This window comes from Megascapheus bottae, unplaced genomic scaffold (assembly GCF_031878675.1).
Source record: "Megascapheus bottae isolate mThoBot1 unplaced genomic scaffold, mThoBot2.hap1 H_1, whole genome shotgun sequence".
NCBI lineage: Eukaryota > Metazoa > Chordata > Mammalia > Rodentia > Geomyidae > Megascapheus > Megascapheus bottae.
Genome location: NW_028327858.1, coordinates 2,034,784 through 2,048,775, shown reverse-complemented (window position 1 = coordinate 2,048,775; position 13,992 = coordinate 2,034,784). Strand labels below are relative to the sequence as shown.

At 43.4% G+C, this 13,992-nt stretch overlaps 1 protein-coding gene across 1 annotated transcript in view; it reads right to left on the bottom strand.

The window, feature by feature from the left end:
- Positions 1 to 10,403: 10,403 nt before the first annotated feature.
- Positions 10,404 to 13,992, bottom strand: part of LOC150038991 (choline/ethanolamine transporter FLVCR1-like) — a 31,101-nt gene continuing 27,512 nt past the window's right edge. The window contains exon 10 of the mRNA XM_090328162.1: positions 10,404 to 13,907. Within this exon, the coding sequence (XP_090184288.1) occupies positions 13,833 to 13,907 (75 nt within the window). The 3' untranslated portion in view covers positions 10,404 to 13,832. The remainder of the gene's footprint in view (positions 13,908 to 13,992) is intronic.

The following is a 13,992-nucleotide window of genomic DNA, read 5'->3' as shown; positions in this document are numbered from 1 at the left end:
ATCCAAAATAAGAACGCAAAACTGTTGGGCCGGGAGTAAAGCCCTTGGCATGTATGAAGCCCTGGGTTCTATTCCTTGGTACCACATCCTCATGGCTCAAGTGGCAGAGTGCTAGCCTTGAGCAAAAAGTGTCCAAGGACAATGCCTGGGCTCTGAGTTCAAGCCCCAGTATTGGCATCCATCCATCCATCCATCCATCCATACATACATACATACATACATACATACACATATATACAGTCTACCTTTTAAACTGTGAACAAAATGGAAGGCAAAAGCTATAGAAATGTTCTGGATTATAGAAGTCTAAAGAGGCAAGGTAAGAATGTGGCAAATGATCACAGATCAGATCTTGACCTGTGGGGATGAAAAATATAATGTGATATTATTGGACCAACTGGGGAAACTGGAGAATAGGGGTTGGATTCGATGGGAGTATTGTATCTAGGCTAATGGTACTGAAGATATGGACTGTACTAAGGCAGTGTCAGGGAATAACTTTAGTTTTAGGGAACATGTGGTATTCAGAGGAAGAGAGTAGGGATATGCAACTGTGTGTGTGTGTGTGTGTGTGTGTGTGTGTGTGTGTGTGTGTGTGTGTGTGTGTGGTGGTTGATCTATTCTTTCCCTTGCCACTTTCTTGTAAATTTGGTATTGAATATTTCCAATGGGATGGAATGAATAACCAGAGGGCACAACAAATGTCCGTAGTAATAATTCTGTGAGGTACATTTGAGCATTTTACAAAGGAAGAAACATATTCTAAAAGTAACTTTTTTGAAAGTGAAGTTTTGAAGGTGACTTGTATAAGATGATACAGGTAGGTGCCATAACTGCCCTGTTACTTCCAACCTTTGCCTCTCAGAGAAATGCCTGGGAATTCAGATGCTTTCATTCTCACCTGGACTGAGGAGGTGGCTTCACAACACAGCATTGTTCAGCATGCACGAAGCTCTGGATTCAATCCCCAGCACCACAAGACAAAACACTACCAAACAAAATGACCCTTTATTTCTCTACATGTCCTCTGTACAGGAGAGTGTGGAGGGGAATCACAAAGAACAAAAGTAACTTTCCAACAACCAATGGCAGCACCTGAGCCCCTTTCCTGAAGGTCCAGCGTTTAAGGTGCTTTGGGGACAGCTGGCTAGAGGGAGCAGAAATTCAAAACTTTCTTGGATGACAGTTTCCTTTTGCCTGGAGAAGAGGATCCCCGGCTATAAAATGACTCCCCTGTCTACAGTTGCAGTTTTTGAGAGGCCTGTTATCTATCTCTGCCCTTTGTTCTCATCTTCCTTGGAAAGTGGCCATCTTGAAATCATAAACGCTTCTCACTTTAGGATGGGGATCTGCTCCAAGCATCTCACCATGAAGGGAAAGTACCTTGAACTCATAAATTGATAGGTTGAACTGAAATTCCTTCGTATGGTTAAAGATAATGAGTATATATGCATACATATGTATGAATGAATATATATACATACGTATGTATATATATGTATGTATGTGTGTATATATACAATCATGAGGCTTGAACCGGGCCTCGGCTTTATCCCTGAGCTTTTCCAATCAAGGCTAGTGCTCTGCCGCTTTGAGCCACAGTACCACTTCTGGTTTGGGTGATGGGCCCACTGGTATTGCCCAGTAGTAGTACTGTGAGAGTACTGCAGCACACATCCCTAGCCTAGGAGAAAGAATGACATTCACAACTTCCAGGTTTGGTTTCTGTCTTTTTTCTTTCTAGCTTTTGTACTCATTTAAAATTGAAAAACTTTCCACTGAACCATCTAAGTTGGAGATTGTTTATTTGAGTTCTGCCTCAGCTAGGCTTTTCTGACTTGATTCACATATAAAGGCCTGCCTGGAGATGGCCTGGGATGTACGGGAAAGCTTCTCAAATGAAATGAGTTTAACAAGATGGCGCTGACAGGACCAACCAATCAGAGAGAGGAACCTACAGTAGATACTGTGGAGACTGTGGGTGGAGATCTTGGAAGCTTCACTGGGGGAGTTTTCCAAGGTCCATACCCAGTTGATAGGAAAGGAACAACACCTTCAAGTCTCAGCGCTACCTGGACCATCCCACGAGAGGAAGATTCCAGTCTTTACGTATTTAGAGAATGCCAGGGCCTCTGGCCTATGAAAATTCATGGACTAGAGCTGAGTACTCTTCCCTGAGCAAGACAGGTGCCTGCTCCATTACATCCAACCACTGAGCAGAGCTCTCCCTCCAGCATCATTCAGAACACTCAGGTCCTTCCTCATCAGTCAGGGGCTGAGCAGGTGGAACTCTCAAAAAGGTTTAGTGAAGGGAAGTGTTCAAAATACTATCGACAGAAGGACCATCAAGGCTAGTAAAGACTCAGGAGTTGTCACCATCCAGGGGCCTAAAGGAGCACAGCAAGGACAAGAAAAGCCCAAGTTCCCAAGAATCTGGGCCCAGATGAGAAGCATAGACTGCCTTGTGCATTCTCAGGGCCCTGGCACAATGCTGCCTTCTGGGGGGATTTTATGCATGGAGAAGTAAAGGAAAAGTAGAAAAAAGCTACCCCACTTCTCCTAGTGACAGTGGGATTTGAACCCAAGGCCTCATGCTTGATGTAGGAATGTGCTCCACCCGTTGAGCCAAGTGCTGCTGTTTGCTACGTTATTTTGTGTGTTCGTGAGGAACTGACTCTAACTCAGCTTTTCTTCCCCAGCTTGTCTCAAAGCTTGATCCTGTAATGCTTATACATCCAAGTAAGTAAAGATATAGGCACCAGCCACTCATGCCCAGCTTCTTCAAGAGAATTGCCAACCGTGGCATCAGTTGTCAGGATTCTTCTATCCCATAGTGTTCTTTGGGTCTTGGTATAAGTGTCTGGTCTGCCTTTGGATTTAGGATTTTTCGGTCATCTTCTCTTCCTGCCCAGGCTGGGCCACCCTTGTCTCAAATCATCACTTTGGATAACATTCTTTATTTTTTTTTTTGTCGGCTTGAACTTTTTATTACCACTCTATCCCTAGAGCCACAATGCCATTTGCAGTTTTCCAGTGGTTAACTGGAGATATGAGTCTCACAGAGTTTGGTGCCCAGGCTGGATTTGAACTGCGATCTTCAGATCTTAGCCTCCTGAGTAGCTAGGATTACAGGCGTGAGCCACCACACCTGGCTTGGACAACCTTCTTATGTGAAGATTTTATACCTCTCCCTTCATAAAAATAAATATCTTGGCCATCTAGAATTGGTGTAAAGACAATCAGAGTGAAGAGAAGACTTGGACCACCTAGTAACTTTTAAGTCTACTTCTTTTGAAAATTGGTCTAAAAACTCCCACCTCATCCTAGTTCCTTAACAATTAAATAAGATGGTACACAGCCTAATTGGTAGAGGACTCACCTAGCAAGCACTAGGCTCTGAGTTTAAAATCTCAGTATTAAAAAAAAAAGATGGTACATAAGGAAATAACTGGTAAATAATAAATTCACTTTGTACCCAGCTCTTGCATTCACATACACAACACACAGAGGCTGTGTTCATCCTTGCTACACAAGGTTAAGCGTCTTCATGTGAAATGTCTGAACTCTTCCTGTGGACCCGAGTGAAGCTTTGCTTGCTGTCTTCCACTCAATAGAGCCCAGGGCCGTGGCCGGAGGGTGGAGTAATAATCAGGACTGATTGGGAGGAGCAGTGATTTCAAGCATAGAAAATAGGAACAGAACAGCCTCCTGGCCTCCCATGGGGGTGGCAGCGTTTGTAATGATGCCCTGGATGTTTCCCTTTTTGTTTAACAGCTGCATGCAAAAATTCCAGTGGTCTGTGTTTAGCTGGGGCTACTGAGTGTTAGAACTCTCCAGATGGCCCCAAATACCCCCAAACACCTTCAACAAGGCTCCTTTTACTTTTTCTTTACTGTTCTGCTAGCATAGGGACAGTTTATCTACGCTGGATCATCTTTCTCCAGAGCCCTTATCAGTGTGGTATGTTTTGGCTGTGGGTGGTTTCTTAAATAAATAAAAGCAGATTATGTGTGTTCCAAGGCCATGATTCAAGTACGCTATTTGCCAGCTGTGGAGGAGGACAGTGGGGATCTTTAGGGTCCCCCTCCCTCTGCCGAGCTGGTGAGGAGTCACTGGTGAGAAGGGAAGAAAAAGAGGCTCTCTGATGTCCAAGTCATACTGGGAGCAGCAGATGGGGCAGGGGTGACCTGTAGAGGGCGTTAGCCAGGGAAAGAAAGAGTGGGTGGAAGGTCAAGTAAAAGAAGGAAGGCCAGAAACAAACCTGTGAGGGACAGAGAGGGACATGGAGGTAGGACAGGAGAGGGGGGAGGTCAAGGAAGAGGCCTTGGGATCTCTTCCAAGACACTGAGTAAATGAAGACAACATAGAGCAGGCAGGAGCCAGCCCCAGCTGAGGTGGTATTCTCAAGTAGACTAGAAGGAAGGAGAGTCAGGCACTGGTGGCTCATGCCTGTACATCCTAACTAGCCAGAAGGCTGAGATCTGATGAGAGCGAGGCTCCAAGCCAGCTGGGGAAGACAACCTGAGCGAATCTTAACTCCATCTACCCAGCCCAAATCTAGAAATGGAAGAGTGGCTTAAGTGGCAGAGTGCCAGCCTTGAGTGAAAAAGTCAAGCAAGAGGAAAAAGCCCTGAGTTCAAGCCCCAGAATCAGCATTACAAAAATACAAATAAAAATGAACTCACTCCGGGGTGGGGGGTTTGGCCTAGTGGTAAAGTGTTTGCTTAGCATGCACAAAGACCGGGGTTCAATTCCTTGGTACCATATACATAGAAAAAACCTGGAAGTGGGGCTGTGGCTCAAATGGTACAGCAGCACTAGCCTTGAGAAAGCCCAACGACAGTGCTCAGGCCCTGAGTCCAAGCCTCAGACTGGCAAAAAAAAAAAATGAACTCACTCAGGCCAGGAGTTTGGCCTAGTGGTAGAGTGCTTGCCTAATATGCACAAATACCCAGGTTCGATTCCTTGGTACCACATACATAGAAAAAGCTGGAAGTTAGCCAGGCGCTGTGGCTCACATCTATAATCCTAGCTACTAGGAGATTGAGATCTGAGGATCGCTGTTCAAAGCCAACCCTGTGAAACTCTTATCTCCAATTAATGACTAGAAAATGGGAAGTGTGGCTGTGGCTCCAGGAGTAGGGTGGTAGCCTTGAGCTGAAGAGCTTAGGGACAACACCCAAGCCCAGAGTTCAAGCCCCATGACACACAAAGACAAAAAAAAAAAAAGGTTGTAAGTTGCACTGTGGCTCAAGTGGTAGAGCTCTAACCTTGAAAAAGTCCAAGGACACTGTTCAAGCCTTGAGTTCAAGCCCCAGGACTGGGGAAAACAATAAAATGAATCTTTGGAAGAACTTGTTAAAAAATGTCAGGTGTCTCTCAACTGCAATTTTAACAGATGATAAAGTGGAGAAGGCTCACTGACTGGAATTTAGCCCTGCCACTCACCTGCTACACATGCTCCTCCCCTCGCTAAGGTTCCAGTTATGAAATGATGAGTGGACCAGATCTGCAGTTCTAAAATTCTGTTGTATATTAAAAGCACCAGAAGAGACACTAAAAATTCCAGAGCTCAGAATACAACCCATACTAATTAAACTAGAATCTTCAGGAGTGGGAGCCACACTAGAATATTATATAGTCAAGTTTGAGACTTACAAGGCGAGATGGTCTCTAACAGTTTCAGCCAGCTTTCTCCTTCATTAAGTCTGAAGCAAAGGAGAGGGGATGGCTGGGAGGCAGAACTCAGGAGAAGCAAGACAGGAACCAGAAGCCTCCGGAGAGTTCCAGTGACTGTAAAATTCAGTGACTCGAGAAGGCAAGGAGACAAGCTATTGTTGCCAAGTTCCACCAGCAGCTTCTTCCTGTTAATTCATTACAGATATTTATTGAGCTCCCACCACAGGCCTGGCTCTACTCTAGGAGCGGAGGGCCCAACAGATCCCCTCCCCACCTCTGGGATAGAACAGAAACACAAGGCTAAAGAAAGCAAAGCCAAGCTTTTGTGGCTCATACCTGAAACCATACCTACTCAGGAAGCTAAAATCTGAGGATCACAGTTTAAAGTCAGCTTGGGAAGGAAAGTCGGTGAGACTCTTATCCCTAATTAACCACCAGAAAACCAGAAGTGGTGCTGTGGCTCAAAGTGGTATTGTACTAGCCTGGAGCATAAAAGCTCAGGGACAGCACCCGGCCCTATGTTCAAGCCCCACAACCCAGCAAAATAATAATAATAACTCAACAATAATAATAGTAGGAGGAGGAGGAAGAGGAGAAGGAAGACAGTGCAGGCAGTAGAAAGAAGAAATGATTGGGAAGCGTCTGGATTCATGCAGACTTCCCCAAACTCACACAACTAGATTTGGCACACCAGGCTGTCTTATTTCAGACAATCTGCATTCCCAATGGCCGTGTGGTTATCTTGTCTGGGATGGTATTGGGACTCCTTCCTTCTGCTTTCTTCCTTTCTGACCTTCTCCTGTTACTTTTCTCCTCTTCCTGTTCTGTTTCCAGGATGCCTGCTGCTATTGAGCTCCTGTTGTTGGAGAAAGACTGATTGTTTGGCCATTGAGGCCTTTGGTAGGCATGGACTCCAGGGATTCAGTGACAAAGGATGTTGGGGAAATACATTCCTCCTAGAGGAGCCTTCCAGACAGGGTTGTGTTACCTCTCTATGTGAGGCTAGGCAAGCACAATCTGTGGGCTGCCAGGAGTCTAAAGGTGTTTCAAGCTCCTGACACTACCCCACTCCCTAACCTCCCAACCACCGTCAGCCACATTACCTACAACTTCTCAGGAAGGTAAACTTCAGCCTTTGTCCAGACAAGCTGAATCAGAAACTCAGCTCCTCAAGGAGGTTGCCCAAAGCCACACAGATAACAAGATGCAGCAAAGTGTTCAGTGCACAGAATCTGAACATCCTTGCATAGGAAAGGAGAGCCCCAGGACCCCGGCTGTAAGAAAGTGTTTCTCACTGCCACCCAGTGGCCACAGGGTGAACCACATTCCAGCTTCTAGATTTGGAGGGAGGTGGAAGGACTGGGGGAGTGGGGATATGGGGTAGGGAGGGTGGCGGTGGTAAGGAATAGGGACTGAAGAGGCAGCAGACTAGGGAGTAATTTCTGGTAGTCACTAGAAAATCTACAAGGCCTAGCATAGGACCCAATGGGTCTACCCAGAAAGTGGTTTCCAGTACTTAAAAGATACTTGAATACATGTTATGGAGACTGGGCATAGCTGGAGGAAGGAGCCTCCAGGATGGAACTAATGAAGGGTAGTGATAGAGATGGGTAATGGTGTCAGGCTCCATGATATATCAGGAGAGCACAAAACTTCAATGAGTCCCTACTGACCAAGGGGCCCTGGAGGTTCCCAGGTTCACTTGAAGCTTCCGGGGAGCCTGGGAAAGGGAACAGGGTAGGGGAGAAGAGAAAAATGCACTCATTCTTTAGGATTCAGCCTCATCAGGCTCCACACAAACGGAGGGGGATGCCTGGGTGCAAGTAAGAGAGTGTCCAGGGACAAAGGCCACTTGCCTTATACTAGGCCATCTTCTCTCTGACAAAGCAGTAGGCTAAGCACTTTTAGCACCCAGCTTTGTTTGCATTTTTTTTAATGGAAGGATCTAGATGACTGTTTCAAAGCAGGTGTCCCATGTGCTGGAGAAGCTGCTTGGTCCAGAGATCTAGACAGTTTTGACTGTGTGGCGGTGGGGATGGAGGGGTAGGGATGGAGCCACTGTCTTCCTGTCACCTGCTTCATGAGGAACTCACAGTCACCTCATCTGAGGCACTCCCACCTGACCCCCAACATGCAGACAGCAAGATTCCACTCAGAGGTTAGTAACCTGCACAAAGGTACTTCTTGATCTTGGACAAATGGCAAACAGAGAACTAGTGGGAAGCATGCGTGAGGATGAGAGCCTCGACATGACCCGAGGGCAACAGAGGGGTTCCGTGGGGGAGCAACCTCCATCGAAAAACACCATGTGTGCATGCTTCCCTTTACAGAGCTGATGTCTTGTACAAACTTGCTGCCTGCAGCTAAGCTCAGGGTAGGCTCAGACCACCTGGTTATTTTGCGAGGACATGATACTCAAAACCTGCACAAGGTTGTGGACCACCAATATATAGCACACATGCTACATTGTCCAGGCAGTGTGAGGCCCATCATTTGCTGACCTGTGTGTGTCTGTAAAGCTGGAGGCCATGGCATGTCAATTTATTTCAGTTATATCCTCAAATCTGTAGCAAATATGCACATCTCCTCCCACCTCCATACGTACTCTCAAGTGAAATTTCATCTAATATGAAACACTTCATAAAATAACCGACAGAGGGTGCAATTTCTTTTTTTCTTTTTTTTATTTTTAAAGTGAAAATGAGTGTCTCCAAGTACTGCTGCCAGACTTGTGCTTAGGAAATGAGGTGAATTGGTCCATCAATGAGACACTGGCCTAACAAAGATTTGGGGAACATGGATACACCCAGGGTCTCAGCGGACAATTTAAGATACTTTTTGCTTAACCACTTGAGCCATACTTCTCGTCAATTTTTTTTTCTGGTTAATAGGAGGACTTTTCATTTGTGGGCAGACTTTGAACCATGAACACCACCCAGATCTCGGTCTCCTCAGTAGACAGAACACAGGTATGAGCCACCAGTGCTCAGCTCTGAAGTCCATGTTTTCAGGCATATACCAAGCTTGGACTTTCAAAAGGCTCATGGGTGCCTTTGAGACAGTGAAATGTTACACACCAATCACATAACTTAACCACACAATATGCTGGTTGGGATAAGAAGCTGTTTTGGAGGGAAGCATCCAATAATTCTGGGGAAAGCAAGTGTTTGTGCCTTCTACTTTCATTTTTTTTCTGGCAGAAATGGGCATGATGGAGTCTCTCTTGGCACTGAGCCACTCTTAGGGGAATTGGAAGCAAGGTTAAGTGAATCTATTCATACCTTCTTCAGTGCACCTGCTCTCAGGTTTTTCACTCAATTGGTGCTGAAACTACTACACTGGATTTTTTTGATCTCACAAAATCCATTTGTCCACAGGCAGCTGTCAGAAACAAGCTTCTTCAGAAGACACTTGCTGCCATCTTGCTGATATTACTCTCAAGTTGGGTTTTTGAGATGGTATGGGGGATTGAATTCAAGGCCTTCCACTTTCTAAGCAGATGCTCTACTCCTGAGTGACACTTCCAGACCTTCCTGCCTTGATCAATTTTGAGGTAAGGTTTCACTTTATGGCTGGGATCGTCTCTTGCTTGTGTTTTCCAGCACAGATGAGGTAGGTGATAGGCATGAGCCACTGCGCCCAGCTATTGTACTTCCTCAGCAAGGGTAACAGCGTATCACTGTTCCCAGGTCCTGGCAGATGGAGTATCTTGAACTTTTATAGTCAGGCAGGTCTCAAATACAATCCTTAGGCACTGGTGGCTCACGCCTGTATCCTAGCTGCTCACGAGACTGTGATCTGGATGCCCTGGTTTGGAGCCAGCTCCAGTGGACAAATACAAAATATTCTTATCCTCAATTAACTAGCACAAAGCCAGACTAGAGGCTTGGTTCAAATAGTAGTGTGCCAGTCTTGAGAGAAAAAAAGTGGAACAAGAATATGAGCCCTTAAGTTACAGCCCCAGATCCAGCAAAATTAAATGAACAAGCAAACAACAATAAAAAATAAAAAGGGGGCCAGGAGTGGGGCCTCGTAAGAATGCTTGCCTAGCATGCACAAAGCCCTGGGTTTGATTCCCTGGTACCACATACATAGAAAAAGCCAGAGTGGTGCTGTGGCTCAAGTGGCAGCGTGTTAGCCTTGAGCAAGAAGTGTCCAAGGACAATGCCCAGGCCCTGAGTTCATGCCCCAGGACTGGCAAAGAAAAAAAAAAAAGACTTACAAACAATAGACTTTAAAAACACCTGAAACACTTTGGATCTCCGCCTCCCAAGTAACTGGAAATATATGCTTCAGCCATTGTGCCTAGTTGGTTTTGTTGTTGTTTGATTTTTTGTTTTTTGTCAGTCATAGGACTTTAACTCTGGGCCTGGGCAATGTCCTTGAGCTCTTAAGCTCAAGGCTACTGCCCTACCCCTTGAGCCAGAGTGCCACTTCCATTTTTCTGGTGATTAATTGGAAATAAGAGTCTCAAGGACTTTTTAGTGCCTGGGCTGGCTTTGAACTATGATTCTCAGATTGTAGCCTCCTGAGTAGCTAGGATTACAGGCATGAGCCACTGTGCCTAGCTGGCTGGTTGTTTTAAAATGAACAAAATATTTCATTTATTTTGTTTTCTTGTGTTTTATATAGTACTTCTTTCCCTCCTCCACCCATTATGAAGTTGCATAATGCTTTCTACTCCCCATGAGAACCAGAACTAATTCTGGAAAAGGCAGACAACATTAACATTAAAAAAATAAATTTATTTTGAATGAAATAATGAAGCTTACACATAAACTGTAAGAAAGGGCAAAAGATAGAATGTGAGTAATGACATAAAGATACAGGCATTTTTTTCCAGCTATTGAACACATTTTCATACAAAAACATATTTTTAAAGATGTTTCCCTCAATGTTCTCATTAGGTTAAAAAAGGTTGAATTTGCAACGTTTCAAAATGCAATAATTTTGTTTTGTTTTGGTTGATCATGGGGCTTGAATTCTGGGACTGGGCACTGGCCCTGAGCTCTTCAGCTCAAGGCTAGCACTCAATCACTTGAGCCACAGCACCACTTTTGGTTTTCTGGTAGTTAATTGGAGATAAGAGTCTCATGGACTTTTCATGCTGGGGCTGGCTTTTGAACCATGATGCTCAGATCTCAGCCTCTTGAATAGCTAGGATTACAAGTGTGAGCCATTAGCACCCAGCTAAAAGCTTTACTATTACTGTTATTATTACTTTGCCAGTTCTGGGCTTGAGCTCAGGGCCTAAGCACTGTCCGTGGACTTTCTCAAGGCTCTACCACTTGAGCCTAAGCACCATTTTCAGCTTTTTTTCTATGTATGTGGTTACCGAGGAAGAGAACCTGGGTCTTCATGCATGCTAGGCAAGCACTCTACCACTAAGCCAAACTCCCAGCCCTATTATTATTTTTTTAAACATCACTCTGTTATTCCCTTTTATTTTATTTTGTGTTTATGTGGTACCAAGGAAATGAACCCAGAGTCTCATCTATGATAGGCAGGTACTCTAACACTAAACCACATACCCAGCCCCTGCAATTCCTTTCCTAAAATCATACACAGATGGTCATTATATACTCCATTATCCAAAGTTATGACATAACATTATATGAGATCCTTGTTTATATATTATTCACAACTTTTGCTCAAAACACAGACAAATCGGTAATTCATTTTACATTGTCACATATTTTCCCCCTTTCTAAGTAAGGAAACACACAAACAACACAGATGCACATACTCTTTACAAACATACATTCCAGCTTCTACTGTAATTTGTTCAAAAGCTCAGGGATGCAATAATCATATAATTATTTTAAACAATATTGACAATTTAAAAATAAAATCAGGGTTTTTTTGTTTGGGGGTACATAATATATTTTTTGGCCACTTTCATCTATGATAAAAATGTTTAGAAAAAGCTACAGATTTGGGCATAGTCTGCTTGAACTAGTGCAGATTATCTTAAAAAATATAAGAGCTAAAAGTGGATTTTACAAGTCCCTTGTATCCATGAAGTGAGTGATGATCATAATTGTTGTTGCAACTACCCAGAGGATTTTTTTCTAGCTAGATTTTAATGCTTGTAATATAATGCTCTGGTCTACTCTATGATAAATAACCTTTCTTATTTAAAGATCACTCAAAGAGCTGGGATGTAACTTTTGCCTAATTTGTGCACTGCGAGGCCCTGCATCTCACCACTAGCATGGGAGCCAGGGTAGGGAGATCTTTAAGATCAAAGTGAACACATTCCTTTTCTGAGTCAGGAAAATACTGCCCCGAGGTGAAATGGCCTTTCTAGAGTTCTGTTGACAGGAACACATGCAGAACACAGCCTGAGCGGTCAGAGGATCTGCCTCATTGCTGTGTCCTTTCAGTCACACATTTTCCAGTGTCAGACTTCACATAACTTATAGTCATTGGATTCCTCAGCATATTATAATTTGCAGATAAGTTAACATATATATATAAGTTAACATATATATATGTATGTATAGCCTATATTTCAATTGTTATTCAGTGTATTCACTACTTGGTACACTTTTTTGCACACATGGGCATCATGTAAAGATTATGGTTGATCAAAAGTGATTACTATCAGATATTTTCTATAAAGCTTAGCTTTATAGAAATCACCAACGTTTAAATTATCACTGTAAACAGAACACAGTGGTAGGCACTGTGGAAATACATTTGGTCCTGTTCTCCCTACCCAATGCATGCAAAATAGCGACTGTTCTAGAGAGTGGTGAGCACATACACTCAGGGAAGGAAAGAACTGAGGGCCCCATACCTGATGGGACACATGTCTGGGCCTAGTATTCCTCGAAAGACAATAGCCATACAATGATCCTGCTAAATTAGAACAGTTAGCATTGCAACAGGTCACCACTAAATGGGGTATAGATTTCCTAACCTCCAGAATTCTCAAGGCAAATATATGAGGGAATACATATAAAGAAAAGAAAGAGAAATACACATGAAAAGAGAGAGAAACACACATGACACATTTTCTTACTAGAAAGTTACATACTGAGAAAAATAAAAGAGAAAAAAATTCAATAGGTATAAAGCTACTATATTTCAAATCACACTAGAAAAATATAGCATTATCTGTAATAGGAGGGTGGCATGGAAAGGAATTCAAGTTCTTTTGGGGTACCTATATCTGAGCCCCTCAGCTTAACTGGGCCCTAATTTTAAGATTAGAATCATGGACAGAATCTTATCAGATCAGTTTTTGTGGCCATCAATATTAGCTATTACAACACACTTTGTAACACTGTTATAAAAAAAAAACCAGTAAAAATCAGCTAAGTGCAGTGGCTCACACCTGTATTCTTAGCTACTCAGGAGGCAAAAATCAGGAGGATCACACTGAGAGGCCAGTGTGGGCAAAAAGTTGGTGAGTCCACATCTTAATCAATAAAAACTGAATGTAGTGACATATGTCTGTTGTCCCAAGGAAAAGAGAAGAGTAAATAGAAAGATTATGGTTCGGGAATTTGAGGTTCTATTAAATAATTAGAGCAGAAAAGGAACAAGGGCATAGAGCTCAAGTGGTGGAGCACCTTTTGAGCAACTGCAAGGCCCTGAGTTCAAACCCTAGTAATGCAAAAAGAAAAAAAGAAGGAAGGAACGAAGAAAGGAAGGAAGGAAAAAAAAAGAAAGGAAAAATAATTTCCAAGAACCTTTCTTGCAGGTACAAAATACAACTTAAAATGGAATACTACCAGATAAATGGTAGTGGTTAACATGATATAAGAAAAAGCATTTTAAGCAACATATTGCTTACATTAACAATAACACCTCCTATAGTGTTCGTACAATAATTTCCAAGTACTTGCTCATCCCCACCACCAGAAAAGCTAGGCTTACAAGTCCTGGGCTTGAACTCAGAGCCTGAGCACTGTCCTTGGGATTTCTCAAGGCTAGAGCTCTACCACTTGAGCCTCAGCACCACTTCTGGCTTTTGTCTATGTTTGTGGTACCAAGGAATCAAACCTGGGTCTTCGTGCATGCTAGCAAGCACTCTACCACTAGGCCAAACTCCCGGCCCCTAGGCTTACTGTTCCATTCACAGTCTCTCCAAAGATGTCCAGGCACTACCCAGTTATGGAGGGTCAGCAGTCTTTCCTTTCACCTCAAATGGACGATTCTGACTGCTTGGTTAATACAACTGCTTTGGGATTTTGATTTGTAGGACTATCAACTGCCACCTGTACAAAGAATTAGAATACAAAACACGTACAGCACATACCATTTAATTAATTAATTAATCTGTTTATCTATCTATTTATTTAT